The following is an 18,479-nucleotide window of genomic DNA, read 5'->3' on the forward strand; positions in this document are numbered from 1 at the left end:
CCAGCTGTCAGTCCTGTCTTCCATGGTTGTTCTACTGTATAGAAATTTTGTATTCACTTCCTCAGTGACTTGACTTACACTTTCTTTTTTCCTTTTTGCTATGGAAGCCAATTTTCTTGCTTTTTCAGGAATGTGTGCTTTAAAACATTGATTCTGTGCTAAATATTTACATTTGGTCTTAATCTCTATAATTAAATTCTAGATCAAGTCCTTTTGGAATGCATCAGTTGGTGCTTAACTGGTTTTTTGACACCTCTAACCTTTGACATAACAAAACTTTCTTATGTTGAGGCTGCTTTCTTGCTTTAACTGCTTTTTTCCAGGGAGTAGAGTCCAGAACTGGTGTTTTTTCCCCCCTTCCTTCCCTCCCTCCCTCCCTCTCTGCTGCCAAGATTTATTTAGAAACTGAAATAATGCAGCTTTTCAGTATGAACGTGTATCTTTAGAGCTCATCTTAAGTATACAAAAATCAATTAAAAATTTTTTAAATGAATTTCAGGAGGCTTATAAACTAGAGATTAAGGTCAGTGTTCAGTAGGCAATGCTTAGATTCCTGTTAGCAGTCTGTGACAAATTTTCATAGCTTTACATCTCAAATTGCTGATACTGGTTTGAGTTATTTTGTGGACTTCTTGGTTTAAGATAATTAAACCATCCTTCCAGAGAAAGGATATGGAATTGACAGTACAAGCAAAATCCCAAGTGAAGGAAGTATTAAAAAGTAAAAATGCAGGGAGAAATATTGTCAGGTTTTCCTTTTTTTTTTTTTTTTTTTTTTTAAGAAACTTTGGAGAGAGTTTTTCAGTGACATTCTGCTAAAAAGGCGGATAAGAATTAAGCTTGTATTTTCAGCCTTTTTCAGTGATGAACATGCCTTTCTATATCTGCTCACAGACTTTCTCTTCTTCAGCAATTTCTGCAGGCTTGTTGTCGTTTAACCCCAGCCGGCACCTAAGCACCACCCAGCCACTTGCTCACTCTCCCATGGCAGGATAGGGGAGAGAATCGGAAGAGTAGAAGTGAGAAAACTCATGGGTTGAGATAAAGAGAGTTTACTAGGTAAAGCAAAAACTGCACACACAAGCAAAGCACAACAAGGAATTTGTTCACTACTTCCCATCGGCAGGCAGGTGTTCACCCATCTCCAGGAAAGCAGGGCTCTATCATACATAATGGTTACTTGGGAAGACAAACACCATAACTCCGAATTTCCCCCCCTTCCTCCTCCTTCTCCCAGCTTGATATGCTGAGCATGATGTCTTATGGTCTGGAATATCCCTTTGGTCAGTTGGGGTCAGCTGTCCCAGCTGGGTCCCCTCCCAACTTCTTGTGCACCCCCAGCCTACTCGCTGGTGGGGTGAGGTGGTGTGAGAAGCAGAAAAGGCCCTGTGTAGGCACTGCTCAGCAGTAAGGAAAATATCTCGGCATTATCAACGCTGTTTTCAGCACAAATCCAAAACATACCCCCATACTAGCTACTATGAAGAAAACTAACTACCACAGCCAAAACCAGCACAAGGCTTTACTAAAGAATAATGGTGGTGGGATTGTTACAGGCTTTGGCACCCTACTCAACCAGATGTCTCTCAGAAGTTTTGTGGATTGAAATCTCTTCTGGAAGGGCTTTCCTCTTACTTTTTGAGGAGAAAAAGAGCAAGTGCGGAGGAGTTGTACAAGTGTAGGACTTCCTTCAGGGGAATTTTTTTTTTGTTGCCTGGTGGTGGTGTCAAAATACGACTTGGATTCTTCCAGTATCAACAAGGAAAACTGTGAGTTGGAGTTTATGCAGCAGGGAGTTGGCTTTCTGTCTTGTTATTGCATGTGAGGTTTATGGGGATCCGAAATTGTGCCTAATCACCTGCAAGACTCAGGGGAAGACGCTGATAAAGTACTGTCTCAAAGCAGTGGTTCTCCTGCAGTTGTGAGATTCATAAACATGTTTTTCCACCTACATCCATATCATGAAGAACTTGTCTGTACTTTTTCCTTTTCATGCCCCATAGCTGCTCCCAAATTTCGTTGTGTGGCAAGGGACCCTTCAGCCCATGTGCCACACATCACCACCTAGTGAGCAAAGTTGATTTACTGCCAAATGATCCCCTCCCCTTTCCTGTCATAGAAAACTGCCGCATTCCTGCTAACTTCCAGCCTTTCTTTCCAGTCTTGACTGCTAGGTCTCATCTGTCCAGTGCCCCACATTAGTCTTTCTCCTAGACTCACAGGGCTTTTCGTCTATGCAGTTGTTCCAAGCCTTCCACAAGGCACAGCTTTTCCATGGAAAAGCATCTCCTTACGTAGCATTTCTTTCTTTTCTGGTAATGTCATGGTGCAGTGCCATACATCCTTTTTTTTTTTTTTCCATGAGAGTGGCTATGCTTGTCTGCCTCACATCTTGGCAGACATCCTTCTTTATAGAGGTTGGTGATGAAAAAGAGTGGTGGGGAGAGAGGGGGGTTTAATGTCCCTGCTTGCAGTTTGCAATGAAGTTGGAGGATGAAAGTTGACTGCCAATCTAAATACTTAAAGCTGGTCTTACAAGTGGCTTAAAAATGTAAAAATTGAGCCGAGAAAGCTGTTTAGATAGGTTTATTTTTGGTTTAAGCCAGTATTGTTGTTGTTCTTCTGCTCAGCTTGTTAGGAGTGGGTTTAAAGTAAATCAGGTGTCTTGTAAATTGAATATACTTTTTCCTTCTTTGATAATATATCAGCTAAAAGGTTATTTCCCTACTTGTCCTCTAAACACTTTTTTTAAAAGTGATGTTTCTTAAGGTTATGCTGTTTTGTAACAGCTAGCTATAAACAAAATGTGTTGACTCAAATGCTAAGAATGAAACACCTATGGACTTTAGGTGTATTGCATTTATTTGTGGGTTTTCTGAAAAATATACAGTTGTGGTTTTTTCTTTCTTTTTTTTTTTTTTTTTCTGGAGATGGTAGTTCCAGCTATAGTGAAATACAGCTTTTCACAATGTAATCTTAATTTTTACCAGGAATCCTAAATCAACTTCCAGCCTGTTGCAGCTGAAGTTAGTGTAAAGAATATATACCCTGATATGAAAGTTTATATAAAGCAACCTGTTGAGAATGTTGTTTCTTTATCATAGCTAAAGCACTACTCTTCCATTTTTTTTGAACCATGGTTCATAGGCTGTCACTAGGCCCTTGTTGAAAGGGATTTGGCAACTTCTTCTGAGTCTAGATAGTACCCACATTATAGAGATTGCCAGTGTCTGGTATGGTTATCTTAAGTGAGCATTGGCATAGTGATTATTTTTAACCTTTGAGAGGGTCCCCTGAGCAAAAATTAGTTTTTAACTGTATTAAAGCATAGAGTAGCTCAGAGTGGTATGAGGACATACCCTCACCTGTATTGTAATTTATGATTTTTTTACGCCTCCCTCCTCCTGGTTGGTTTGATCTTTCATATATACCATCTTCTAGAAGTAGTAAGATCTCCAGCTTATACATGTAGCTGGTAGTTACTTGCTTTATTTTGCTTTCTTATAGTTGAAAGACAGCCTAGTATGCGTGTAAAAATGAATTTCTTTGACTATTCATTCCTGGTGGAAAAAGACTCTCTACAGGCACAATAGACATAGACTGATCTGTAAAGGGATGTGAATTTTATACTGATTGGTTGACAAGAGCTTCTTCCCTTCCCAAGTGCAGGGTGAGCCTAAAAGTGCTGCTGTCAGCCCGGTGATTGTTATTACTGGGCCACAGCTACAAGAATATTTGGATATTTGCTGGGATCTATGTGTAAGGCCAAATACTGTCACAAAATCCATTGCTATTCCTAGTCTGCTGATGGAGAAGAGAGACTACGTAAACTTTTCTGGAATGAATGAAGTTGCAAGAAGCAAGTAAGCTCATACAAATTAATTTACAGTGTGTCTTCTAATGCTTCTCTGGATTGAAAAGAAGATCCACAGGCCGGTGTGGTAGATTGGGTACCTGTGGAGCTCTCAGGGAGTAGCCAGAATGGCATGAATGTACAGCACCTGTGCACAGGCTAGTCTCACCTGCTTCTGTTGCATTATTAAATTAGTGCTTAGTTTAGTGGTGGTAGTAAAGTGGTTTCCTTTCAATGCAGCTGACAAGTGGTTTTCAGTGCCCATTAAGTTTGACTATGGATGTATATACAATGTCATTCTTTCATGCTGTGTCTCTTCTCGTATTGTTTGAGATATCCCCTCCTTCTGAGTGCACATCCCTGAGTGCAGTTTCATGCATCTTGGTTCAGTCACCTGCTGATCCTGAACTAAGGAGTTTCCTGTTTGCTAGGTTTCCTTATCAATCACACCAACATAGAAGTACCTCTTTTTGCATTGCCTGTAAATAGAATAGTCAATGCAACCTGCATGTTGAATAGCAAGCACAGGGATGGAACTGTATACTGTGGGAGGGGGAGAGGGAAGAATGTAGATCTGCATCACAAAAAGATGTTTTGCTCATGTCTCAGTTGAATCCTTTTGAAGGCTGTTGTGTGCCCCCCCTACAGAATAAGACAGCCTTGATTTTGCTGTGTGTTATTGCTTGGTTTTGATTTTTTTTTTTCCCTTCTATTATAATTCCATCAACACCAGCAGCTATAGAAGAAAGAGAGGGCCAAATGAGACATAGCACAATTAGGTGCTGTTTTATTTGAGAAATGTGTTAGACCTTTTGGATCATCATTTGGACTGTTGTTAGTAGTGTGTCTGAAAATGTCCTCATTTCAAAATAGAATCCTTTAACCGGTTATGTAAAATACTGTGCATGTTTCTGTGCTTTTTTAGTCAGATTTTATGTTCTGTTTTTACATACAGAATGTTGCTGAACGTACAGTTATGGATGTACGCAGTTTTCCTTGTTCTGTCTGCCCAAACCATGAGCAGTTTGCTTTGTATTCCTTGCCTTGGCCCTTATCTGGAAAACGGAAATCTTCCTTCCTTCATTCTTCCAACATGTCTGGTGTAGTTTTGATGATAAATGCATACAAAGATGTTAAAGGCTTGCATTTTTACTTGAATCATTAAGCCCTTGGGAAGTTTCAGTAACAGTTCAGACATCCAAGTTCTTCGTTTCTTTTTCTAAAGGTTTTATATAAGTGTTAGTGGAGCTTCGGGCTGGCTGATCAGTATGTGTGAGTCTACCATGTCATTAGGAGATGTACACTTCTGGATCTCTCATCCACTTCCTTTGTGTACTCTGGGGACAGAAGGGTTGCCTACATTGCCCTTAGTGTTCTCGTATCGTTTGCAGCTGTGTACTAGGATAACAGCTATAATTGAATTGAATATTATGCTTCAGGACTTAAGTGAGCTGCCTGCTGTGATTAGGAATGTTTGTCTTTTCCCTATGCTGCTGCACATCTCCTCCCCACCCCCCAACTTTCCCTTCACAGTTAATGAAATATTTAAGGGTGTTATGTTTTCCTGAAATCTGTGGCCATAGCTAGAATTGGGAAAGCAGAGCAAGGAGCCCTGTGGTCTGAGGTAGGGAATCCTCACTCTGAGATGCTTGCATAGTCTTGTCTTGCTGTCTACTCAAAATAGTGGCTAGAGTTGGCTGAAATCTGTTCTGCCCCTATCCCTCAGATCAAATTGGCAAGAAATGTCTGAGGGCTTTTCTTTTTCCTAATCTGTATGGACCAAGAATCACCTCATAGAGGCATCTGAAATCTAATTTGCTTAGTAATTTTTCACTCACTGTAGAGGCTCCATCAGCCTTCAACCTGGGGGAAGTTTAATGGCCTGCAACATATAGGAAGTGTAATCTTGAGGATTGGTAGGAAGGATTCTTCTGAAAGAAGAGCTCAGGACTGAAGTAGCAGAACTTGTTGTGAGTCACTTGTGGTTCTTCAGTTGGTAAGAAGGAGATGCTTTTTAATGATCATTTACTGAGGCAAAATTTGCCATTTATTTAAAAACCTCTAAGACAGGTTGACCTGATCGTGTGTTTCTGGCCTCTTCAAATACTGTCATGAGCATGTTCAAAGTATGTGTTGTATGGAGTCAAGCATAAATAACCCCCTTAAAGCTTTGAATTTGTATGTTCTCAAATTGTGTAATAAAGTTTAACTTGACTATGAAACCTTTTTTTTTTTTGACATCTAGCTGTTTTTTGTCAAGGTTGCAGCTGCTCTAAGATATTTTTTCATTTATAATACAAATGCATACTCTGTCTACTTCCTACTAATATTTTAAAAAGATTAGTTATGTAAAAAAATTATTTACAGACATACACTTCTTGATATTACTGCATTAAACTCTCTTTCTGCATCAACTTGTTAATGTTTGTTATTCTTCATTTGAACATCATTCCAAAGCTAAAACCGCATGGGAAGAGATGCTACGATAGTGTTTGTCTTATGATAACTGCATCATGAAGATTCTGGAAAATTGGAGCTAATGTATGTTTTTAAGTACATCTCTGCCTACTGAAGGCAGACTGATACAGATTCAAAGTTACACATTTTCCTAGCTTTCATAGTCTCACTCTGTTTTCACACTGAAAATGCTCTAGTCTTAGCTGGTAAGACTAAGATGTTGGCTCCTGCAACTAATAAGTGTCATTGTTTCAGAGAACACCTATATTTTATACTCTGCTTGACAAATATTTTACCTAAGGCAACTTGTTTTCATGATCTCTGGCTAAGTAGTTTGTTAAAGCTGTCTTCAGGTTGTCTTTATAAAGAATCTGCTGTGAGACATGATGTAATCTAGGATGCTCTTTTTATGGGAATTAATTTAATGTTCGCTTGGGTGCTCCGGCTGGAATCTTGGTTCAGGAAATGGGACACAATGATTGATAAAGCCCCTTCTTTTCAAGGCAACATCTGCCTGGCTAGATGTGAGACAGGCACTGAAATATATTGGAAGGAATAAAGGTTCTACTGTGTGCCTTCTCAGCAGCGCAAATTCCAGATGCAGTTAGATAGATTCCTCAGTAGACGTTTCAGTAATTTTGGTGTGTCCCCTCTCTTACAGGAAGAAAGATCTTTTAAATGTGTTTCATTATACAAGGGGTCACCCTATGGAGACTAATTTAAAATTTTAGGCTGCAATTATGGAAAGCTAGAGTCAATATAAATAGTAATAATGCAAAGACAGCTTAAGTGATGATGAGAAACCAACCCCGTGGAATATAGGGTAGACTTCTGCTTGATCCACTTTGTATTTTACCTCTTTCTTCAAGCTTTCAAAGAAGGGGTGGGCGGGTGGGTATTTTGTGGCTGATTCTACTGTGGCACATCAGAAGTATTTCCCATTGTTTGTTAGAAATCAAGATGATGAAGTAAACATTCTAGTATCTTCAGTTTGTTTATTTCAGGAAATTGTGGGTGCTTGTGTCAACTAAAGTTAGAGGGGGAGTTTATATAGCACTGATGTGTTTGGGGGGGGTTCCAGGAACAGTGAGACAGTTTGCTTTGATATTACCATCTGATAGCTGATTAAGACTTTTTTCTTCTTCCAGTTGCTTTTTCAAACAGTTGTTTCATTAGCAGTTGCTAAAATTTATGTAAGTTATATGTTCACCTGTGTTGCTATAATTATTTTTATTGCAAACTTTAAAATAGTTTTCTTTATATTATTTATAAGAATTTAGTGAAAAGGTTGTTGTTCAACTGGGCTTAAAAAATACAAACAGCTAGAGGCAAAGGCAGGTTTTTGTACAGGCATGTGCTTAATTTTAGGAGTAGAATTAGAAATCAGGCTGTTTGAATAACTGTTACTTTGAGCAGCTTTTAATCCATCTTTTACTGAAACTCTAGCCTGTCTGCAATTCAAAACATGTGTTTTCAGACACAAAGATTTCTTTTCAGTGGTTTCAAAAGATACATTCTTGCATGTTGCACAGATCAGTGGGTAAGGGAGGGAATATTGTGGGCTGTCCAGTTTTGTACCTCCAGCTAAACCTGCGAATCAGGCCTTACAGTGAGGATGTTGGGTTTTTGTACTTGCTGGATTTCTGCAGTCCAGACTAGCTGCCTAATACCAAGCAAGACTGGAAAATGAAATATGCTCAAACTGCACATTGCTTTTAAAGCTGTTTTTATGTATATTTGTCTTCGTTCTACTAGTTGCTTTAAATGAGTCTTGTACATCTCATGTTCTGCTCTTGACTTCCTGTGTTTGAAGAATAGGATTTATTGCTAAGTCCAGTGCCCTATTTTAATTTTGAAGAACAGCTTAAAGAGCCCCATGTGTGTAAACACTTGTTCATTCCTTTTTGCCAACCCTATTTCCAAATTGCTACTACTCAGTTTATTTAAGAAATAAGTAAGGAATTAAAGCTTATTTCCAAAAGTAATGCTGAGTCCCGCTTCCTTGATAGCTGGATTGCAGTTGAGTTTGACAGGACAGTTCAGTTGAATTGTGGCAGATCATGTGTTGATGTAAGGAAAACATCCTTAATGAGTTGCGGAGGGAGGGAAAGAAGGGCAGGAAACAGGTAGTAGACTTGAATCAGAGGTTGTCACATTCCTTAATAAGCCAGTGACCCAGTACTGAAATACATTAGTAACTATGAATGATTTATACACCTTAATTGTATCTTCAATCTATTGATGTGTGTTTAGGTGCAACTATTTCTTTCTTGGATCTTGCACTGAGGCAGGTAGATATTGCTGTCCAGGACCTCAAGAGGTCACCCACGGTACTTCTAAGTATGTGAATCTCTTCATGTATGCAAAGCATAGATTCTATATTTTTCCAATTTAAAGCTGTATTGCTTACACAGGTTTACCTGTTTAACTGGTACAAAAGAGTGCACAGACATTATTTGATTTTTAAAATGTGGCAACAGATGCTTTCTTTGTATAATACATAAATGCAGAATTTTAACTGTTAAAATTATTGCCTGAGTAATTTCAGAAACATGTGAGGTTATTGGTTCTAAAAGGTCTCTTTTTGTTTTTACTGAAGTGGCTGAAGCTTTATCTTTTATCAGACATTCAATGTGTTTTCACTGCATTATGTGACTACAAGCCTGGAAAACTATTGCCTGAAGCATGGTTTAAAAAAAGAAAAACAAAGCTCAAAGTTGGCTCAAAATAGTATATTGAAGGAAGCTTTCACTTGACAAAATTTTTATTTGGGTTGTTTTGAATTTGATTTTTTTTTGGCTGACAGATTTGTACCTCAGTTTTTGAATTTGAGAGGCATTGGAATGTCTGTGTGCTGCAGGAGCCTTGGGATGTATTCAGCTAGTTCCTATGCTGTTTGAAGCTAAAAGAAAACAAATGCTCTTTTGTTCAGGTTTTCATCTAGATTACTCTTAAGGTAAATTAGGTTATAGGACGTTGGATAATATACTAAGAGTTTTCCATAACTTTCTAATCCCCCTCCAAATCACTTTTTCAGGAGTAGTTAATTTCAGAATATTTTATGCTTATTAAGAAGAAACATGGAAATGCTAAAGGAAATGATCTGCACTGTATTGTTGACTTAGTGTGCTGCAGGATTAAATTCAAAGGAGAAATGTCAGTCACAGCACAAGACTTTCTTATTTTTTACTTAAGAACTTGCAGGATTTGATTGGTCCCTGTCATGTGAACAGAATATTAATAAGAAACAAATAATTTACATGCTCAAACTACCTTTAATTATTTACCTGAGTGTCAAGAAAATGTGTAGAAATGTGGATATGAGCTTTGGCTGTCAGTTTTGTGAAGGCATTTAAATTTTTTTTTCCTGTGTAACATTTCTTTAAGCACTCAGGTGAACAAGTATTAGAAGTGAATGAATACCTGCTAGAATCTTACTCCTGTATTTATGTCTGCACACTATGCTTATGTGCTCATACGGTATACTACTATAGTGTTCTGTCATATACAACTTCTTGAACAGAAATGGATACTGGCATAATGACACGCAGATGATGACAAATGGAAGAACAACTCTGATTTCCAAACCAGCTCCAAACAGAATATGTTTTCTAAACCAGAGTATGTGATATAGTTCCTTTTGGTTCCTGGGGCTAGATTTTAAAATGCAGAAATCCAGTTACTTGTTCAGATGGTGTTTTGAATGTTTGTGTGTTGTCTACTGCATTCCTGTAATAGATTTTTAACAAATTCAATAGTTGTTTTTAGGAAGAAGATCCTTAATTCAGTAACAAGCATGAGCTTGTACAGGCTTGTGTTTAAATAATAAAAAAGATCGGGGGTAAAAACATCAGTTGCCTGAAAGATGGTTTGTTTATGTTTTGCGGTTTTATGCTGTCAGTTGCCTTTGAACATACTTAAGGTTCTCTAGTTCAAAATGCTTATTACAGTGCTTCTGAAATTATAGTGAATAAACACATTATTGTTGCTGAACCTTTAATCACATTGGCATTTCTAGTAGGACATAGAATTCTATTTTTGTTTCTCTGATAATCTTTCCATTATTAATTAAGTGTGATGTAAACAAATCCTGCAGTCTTATTCTTTTACAACTACTTTTTTCAGTGCAGAGTGTTTTCATTATAAGGAAATATTGTTAATATAATAATATCCTATTCTCTTGAACTGGGTTGATTTAAGGCAGGAACTACCATCTCAAAGTGCAAGTCTGCAGAATGGGGTCTCAGTGAAAGGCACTTTAAGTACACTTTTGATTATAACTTGCCTCTGTCTCAAAGCTGTTGCTTTCTCATGACAGCAATTTGTTAGTTTCAGAATTCTGCAATGGTGTTGTCCTGGTTTCAGCTGGGATAGAGTTAACTGTCTTCCTAGCAGACAAGTTCCTGCTTCCTAGTAGCTGGTGCAGTGCTATGTTTTGAGTTCAGTATGCAAAGAATGTTGATAACACTGATGTTTTCAGTTGTTGCTCAGTAGTGTTTAGACTATAGTCAAGGATTTTTCAGCTTCTCATGCCCAGCCAGGGCACAAGAAGTTGGCACAGGACACAGCCAGGGCACCTGACCCAAACTGGCCAACAGTGTATTCCATACCATGGGACGTCCCATCTAGTTTAGGAACTGGGAGTGGGGGCAGGGAATCGCCGCTTGGGGACTGGCTGGGTGTCGGTCGGCGGGTGATGAGCAATTGCCCTGTGCATCACTTGTACATTCCAATCCTTTTATTACTACTGTTGTCATTTTATTAGTGTTATCATTATTAGTTTCTTCTTTTCTGTTCTATTAAACCATTCTTATCTCAACCCAGGAGTTTTACTTTTTTTCCCCTGATTTTCTCCCCCATCCCACTGGATGGGGGGGAGTGAGTGAGCGGCTGCGTGGTGCTTAGTTGCTGGCGGGGGTTAAACCACGACAGTGTCTTTCTTGAAAATGTCAAAATGGTGTATTTGAAGCATTATTGTTGGGCTTTTCATCTCACATTTGTCCTGGCATACTAAAAGCTATAATAGCTTGCATAACAATCAGGTCGAAAGAGTAAATGGTTCTTTTTTTCTAAATTATTGGTAAGTTTGTTTGTTTTTTTTCCTGACAGTGTAATTAAAATAGTAGATTATGATTAACTGTTGCAACTGGTGACTTCTAATGAAAGCCTCAGTGATTTTTCATAAAACAATATTAGAATACTGTGCTTAATGCATTTAAAAGTGAACAAACCTAATGAACTGTTTTGGAAACTAGACAGTTGACTTAAAGCTATTATGAGTCTGCCTGTTTAAATAGCATTTCAAACAGGTAAAGTTGACTGATGCAGTCCATAGTGGATAATGAAATAGTTCGTAGACCACACTTCAGTGCAGGAAGCCTTACTTGCATATGGAAGACTATACCATGATGGTACCTTATTTTATCTAGGCATCCCAGAATGATGCTGCTGATTTTCATTAAATTTTGTTCTGACATACACTTGAACAGAATAGAAGGTGAAGTGTTGAAAAATGAATACTAAAATTACTTTGGCACTTCACCTGGTATAAGCTAAGCAGAGGCAACAGCTACCCTGCAAATGCTCTAGGAATATAAGTGGCTTACTTTATGGAGTCACACTAGAACAGTTATTCCTTTTCCACTTCTTAGATCTAATATAGTTCTAAATGACTCTTTTAAAACAAACAAAACAACAATACAAAGCACACACAACCCCCCCAACCCTTTAAACATATGCCATTTTTCTTTCTTGTTATAAATAAAAATGTCATATCCTTAGAAAGGTGTGATAACTCCCCGTTAGATCATGATTTGCTAAAGAATGGTGCATGTTTGCTGTGATCAACAACAGTGAGAGAGAAAATGGCTGTAAAAAGGAAAATTTCAAGCTTTTTAATTGGAATGTGCACTCTTTTTTTTTTTTTGAGCTGTTACTGTTTTGAATTCTTATGTCAAAAAGTTCAGATGCTGTTATCTGAGCATTTTGTCTCTGACTTAATTTATTGAATTAATACTTTATGTCCTTTGGAATATCTCCTTCCAGTAGGGGAGCTTGTGCTGAGAGAGATCGCTTTTACAGAACTAGCAAGCTAATATTAGCGGTTTCTTAAGCGAGACACTATCCTCTGTGTGCCTTTTGCAAGCAAACGTTGACAGGCTCATAGGAAATGCAGCTGACGTTAGGAAGCTTGGGTGGGGACTACAAGGAGCTGGCAAATACTACTGTGTTTAGTGCCAGACTTGCTGACACGACAGTACTTTACTTGTAAAAGTTTTCTTTAGGCTGCTAATTCTGTCTTCAGAGTAACTGGAACTAAAGCAGTGTCTCTGATGCCAAGCTAAAACAGCTAAAGCAACAGCTTATGGGAAATTGAGAATGTTGGTTTCTTTCCACAGCTTAGATTGTCAGAAATATTAGTAAAAAGAACAAGTTCCTCTCTTAATGAAAGGTTGAGTTATGAACAGTGCCGTAGAATGAATGCACTGCAAGACAAGTCCCATCTAACTGTAGATTAAGTGGCAAAAACAGCTCAAAGAGGGAAAGGCTAGCAGTGTAAAGTATCTGTAAATACTGAGCTCTGTCTGTTTTATATCACAGTTTCCATTCATTTGATTTGCCAGTTCATAGTCATATTTCCTGAGGCATGCTTTTTAATAGCTTCCCTTAGCCTTGCTTCAAGTGTACCTAGACATTGAGAAATGCCATGTTGTTGAATGTGAACACTGTTACAGCAGTTTGAACATGTCACCTTAAGTATGATGTGTTTTGTCTTGAATTTACAATATTTCCGGTCTGTATAAAAGCAAAGCTTTGAAGGTGCATGGAAGTGGAATCCAGTTTCTGTTTGTTTTGCAGAAGTCCAGGCAGAGTCTGAGTTGCTGCTACCCTGCTGTCTCCAATTCTGTATGTGGAAGGGCTTTCAGGTGACATCATGGAGAGGAATCTTGCAGGGGAAGGCATGCCTGACTTAACAGAACATAAAAACTGGTGCGGTCTTGGTGGAAGGATGCAGCTCTATGACATAAGTATATTGGCATTTTTTGGATTTCAACATCACTTTTAGATTTTAGGAAGAGCTTCCTTCCCTTCCCTGAAGTGCTGGAAGTGCTTAACAGGACTCAGAACAAGTGTTGGAAGAAATGAGATTCAGATGGTGAATTTAATTTGTTCAGTGTTTGCTTGGTGCAGTATGGCATGCCAGGTTAGCTTTAGTATTATTGTCCCTTTTAAGGTAAGCAGCTGCATTGTGCTCTCCCACAAAAGTAAAATCTCAGTAGGAGACTGAAGCCACTTTGTCTAGAGCAACTGGATGGCAGTATCTTGCATCTGTGGGAGGCACTGGCTTCTGCTAACCTCAGAATTGTAGATCACCTCTGAAATCTCCTGTTCCCTGATTATTTTATCAAGGTAAATTGAAATATAAGCAATATATAAATAGAAGGAAGGGCTGTTTTTAAATCATGGAGGTTTTTTGCATGAACTATTGTCATATAAAGTGAAAACCGGATCGAACAGTTTTCCTCCGAGATCCCCTTTATCATCTTTCATTACATCTCTCATCAGTTCAACTTTGCAGCACTGATGTCTTTCAGACCAAGATTTGTCTTTTCCTGAAGACTAGCATTTAGAAAGTTTGCTTTTAAATCTACAAAATGTGAACTGGAGCTTTCTGAAAACTATGTAGCAAATTACTATGTAGCTTGTGACTTGACCAAATCAAGCTGTACAGCACACCATGAATTTTTTGTGTAGCTCTTGGTGGCCATCTGTTCTCATGTCTCTCTGGACATTCTATAGCACATCTCTAGGATTTGCTCTTCTGTAGTGCCTGATCACTCCCAAATTGTTGCCTATGTCATTTTCCTCCCAAGTATGTAAACTTTCATTCTGAACCAGATCCTGGGTTTAACAGTGTGGATGTACCCAGGAAGGCATGTGTGTCTTAACTCCACGTAAGGGGCTTGGAGGACATGTTTGGGGAAGAGAATAGAGGCTTGTTTAACAAAAGATTTAATTTCCTTTGAGGTGATAAAAGATAACCTTTGGAGAAATTAAGTCTTTATCTTGGTCACTCGAATTTGTTGAATGAAGGAGGGTCTGATAGATGTAATCATGACTTTCTGCTTCCAGGGAGGAGTTTCTTTGTTGGGTAAAAACTGTGCAGTATCACTGAAGTGATCTGGACAGTGTCCAAGATTTAAACTGTCTCATGGGATGTATTGCTGGCATTCTCTGTGGCCTGTTTAAGCATTTCTGTTTACAGACTGTGTAGTCAGCTATTTGCAGTGCAGTGAGACTGCACTTCCTGTGGGTTGAATGGTGTTGCTTAACTGTGGTCAGCTGAATTCCTTGGACAAGAGTTGAATTTTTGTAATGTAAAGTCAATAGACTTTGCCAACAATAGCTGGCAATGAATGCACGTGCAAGGCTAGCATGAAATAATTTCTGATGGTGTATTAAATATTGTGTACTCTGTTCTTCATCTTTTTCTGCAAGGTTCTGACAAAAGTGAGCTTCAAGAATGGCTTTGTAATTATCCATTGCAGCTTTCACACTAACTCTTTACTTTTCAGCAGGGTAATAAACTGTGAATGTATGCAATTTTTATAAAGCTTGTGGACAGACATGTGCTTTGACTTCAGAACACTTTTTTAGAAACTTAGTAGCTGACACCAATTTTCTTAGACACTGATACAATTTGAGTATCAATCTTTAATTTTTTTCAGATGGAGCAATTATCAGATGAAGAACTTGACCATGGTGCAGAAGAAGATAGTGATAAGGAAGATCAGGATCTGGACAAGATGTTTGGGGCCTGGCTGGGGGAACTGGACAAACTCACACAGGTTAGCGAGGTTTCAATCATATCACAGAATAATTCTTTACAAGTATTACATGTTTCTTTTCAGTTGGATGCTAACTACTTAGCCCTGCCACTTGAAGCAAGGTAGACTGTAGCATGTGACCAGCTCAGTACTCTTTAAAGATTTCTAAAGTGGCTTGTTTTCCCCATCTCAAAGTTGTTAAATTCATTTTTCACGACCTGCTAGTTTGACCTTTCCCAAAGGGTATGATTTCTTCTGACAACTATGGAATTGGTATTTTATCCTCATGTACATAGAGAAACACTGACTTTAGCTGGCTGGCTAGAGGTAGGCTATATCTCCATACACATGGCTGGATATTGTCCAGCTATGACAGCATTTATTTGTTGTACCTGAACAGCAATAAGGAACAAGAAATTGTGAATGTTGCCACTGATGACATGTTAAGGTGCCCTGATACACCCTAGAGGACTCACCATTATTCCAGAGTACTCTGCCTGCATCGGAGAGGCAGCTGAAAGGATATCATCTTTTCGCACTTCCTTTTTTTTAGTGCTTTTTCCTTTCCTTCACAAGCAGATCTTGCATTTTGCACGGTATGCCAGACTCTTGGGGTGATAGGCCATTTCTCTGTGACTGCCTGCTATGTTTTTTTCAGCTGTGTGAGCTGGTCCTCTTGAATAACATATTTCATCTTCTCCCTCTTTGTCACGTAGACTTAAGCAAAGGTATGATACCTTAAGTTTCAGTAAGCTAGAGAAGAGGTAGCTTTTCTCATCTTCATCTTACCCAAAGACTGAAGGAAAATTGAGCTAATCATGTGACGGCATTTCAAATTCAGGCTCATCTGTCTTACCTTCTAGTTAAAACTCTGCCTGCAAGATCTAAATGTACATAGCACTCTAGGGGAAAATCACTTTTTTTCTGAACTTGTGCATGCAGGGCAATAAAGAATCCTGCCTTTTGAGATGAATGGAAGACTGTGAAATAAATCTTTATATTGTAATTCTTGGTTTTTTAAGTCCCTGTGAAGGATTTTTAATGGTAAGCAGGAGCTGTTTTGATGGCATGGGCTCTGTAAATTACCTCGAGTGAGGATCTTCAGAGGAGCACAATAGGTAATTGATCTGAGACCTTTTGTACTCTGCCCCATTTTTTTCAGGTATGAGCAGCCTAGATATATAAGCATACTTGGGGCTTACAGTTACACTATTGACATACAGACTTTATGGTGATGTCTCAATTTGTGTGCTGATCCATGCAAAATTCTTAAAACCTACAAACAGGTAATTAAGGGGAAGACCCACGTTATTTGTTTCTCACTTTCATGTTGCTGTACAACACAGTCTGCAGCATAGCCTGACAGTTGCCATTCTATCTTTTACGACTACTGAGAAATGACATTTCTGCCAAAACTTTGAGTGACCTCATATGGTTTTGTATAAACAAGTTAATGCAGTTAGTTGTGTCTCAGTTCGTTTGTTTAGAAAGTGATTGTGTCTTGATGCAGCTATCCCAATAAAGTCCCAATAAAGGGGGTTGGTTAGAGCTAATAAGCTACAAAGTGCATTCTCCTGTAGTCTCAACATTTGTTGCTATTTATCATCTGGATTCTAGGAGCACTAGGAGGAAAGGTTTTTTGTCCCTGAGTTGCTTGAACATTAACTTCCTTTTTAGATTTCCTAGATGTTTGTTTTGGGGGGATTGAAAGTAAGACCCACATTCCTTTCTAGATGGAAGTGCTTTTAAAAAGATTTGTAATTGTTAAGATGCCTATGAGATCATTTGAATTCACTGTGCCCTCTCTAACTGTTCATCTAATGAAAGCATTTAAAATGTAGTCACAAAATTTGTAGCATATGTGAGCAGAGTTTGGCACTAACGCAGAGTGCATTAACATATATCCGGCCCTAGTTATCCTGCTCTGTGGTGCAGGTTAAATGAAGGAAATATTACCTTGCTTCTCATGATCATTCAGAACTAAGCTTTTGGTTGCAGTTTTCAGCAGTTCTCCAAACTGCTAGTTTAGCATCATAATGTGTTATGGAGAATGTGCTCTGGTAGCTGAGAGCATATCACGTGTTCCCAAGGATGTGAAATAACTTAATTATTATTAAATTCAGTAAAACACATTTTAGGTGCTTTTAACCAGAATGTATTTGCTTTACAGGAGATCTTTTGTGGCAGTCTATGGGTTCAGTCTGAAATAATGCACCCTAACTTGCCTCTTCTGCCTCCAGTTTCACTGCTGCCTCTAGGGTTATAGATTTTTAAATTATTATTATTGTTGTTGTTGTTTTTATTATTATTATTTAGCTATTCTGTGTGGGACAATATGTAAGCTCCATTAGAGGTACTAGAGGTGAGATTTTTCCACCTGATGGTAGGCGAGGCTGCATCACTGGCTTCTCATTAAGTGGTGATTGACCTCCTAACAAAGTGGGGTTTTTTTGTGGTTGTGTTTTGATTTGGTGTGGGGTTTCTTGTTTGTTTGTTTAGGGTTTTTTTTTTAAGTTCAAGCCAAACTGAGAAGTGAATTCAGCAAAAATAAATATTAGGGAAAAAATAGTGCATTTGATTTTTAACACAGGCTTGAGTAAAGATTTGGAAAATGGAAATTAAAAGCTTAGGTGAGAAACTTTCTTCTGTTGGAGATAGAAGATGCTTTTCTTTCAGACAAGCTTATCTTCAGGAAAGCTTTATCAGTACAAGCATTGCTTAAATTCAGACCCTCTGCTGGCCTGTCAAGGCTCAATGACAGCAAGAGCTAGATTCCCCATCTAACACTTGTCACTCCAGGGGCAGCAGCTCCAGACCTTGTCATGCACCATTTGGGTCACCAGCTGGATCATGGTACCCTCTTGCTTGCTACTTACAAAAATGCTGATATTTCTTATAATATTATGCCTGTATTAGCCTTCATAACATAACAATTCAATGTATTGAGTAGAAAGATTTCTTGTATCTTTTTTTTAAACCTGTATTAGTTTTTCTAAAAAAATTTGTCCTACATAAACTGGGTGGGGTTTGTTTTCACAATGTAACATTTTTCACAGGAAAGGCTTATTGAGAAAAATGCCTGAATTTAGCCAATTTAAAATCTTTTTTAATAAAGTAGAATTCTTAATTGAATATTTTTTTTGTGCTTATGCCATGATTAGGCCCATAAGCTAATGGTGCATTTTTTGGTGAGGGTGCCACAGTTTGGATGTGTTTAGATACTTGTGCGATTTGCTACAGAGGAGTTGTTACAGGTAAGCCAGCTGTCTGTGTTTCAACATGAGGTAGTACGTAACACCACTTAAAAATGCATGTAGAATATGCTTCTGTCCGTTTGATTC

General features: G+C 38.3%; 1 protein-coding gene across 2 annotated transcripts in view; it reads left to right on the top strand.

The window, feature by feature from the left end:
• Positions 1-18,479, top strand: part of RAPH1 (Ras association (RalGDS/AF-6) and pleckstrin homology domains 1) — a 97,481-nt gene that overhangs the window by 21,944 nt on the left and 57,058 nt on the right. For both annotated transcript variants that reach the window (XM_049799606.1, XM_049799611.1), the window contains exon 2: positions 15,040-15,159. In XM_049799606.1, coding sequence (XP_049655563.1) covers positions 15,040-15,159 — 120 coding nt within the window. The remainder of the gene's footprint in view (positions 1-15,039; positions 15,160-18,479) is intronic.

The sequence above is a fragment of the Accipiter gentilis genome, chromosome 1 (assembly GCF_929443795.1).
Source record: "Accipiter gentilis chromosome 1, bAccGen1.1, whole genome shotgun sequence".
Lineage (NCBI taxonomy): Eukaryota > Metazoa > Chordata > Aves > Accipitriformes > Accipitridae > Astur > Astur gentilis.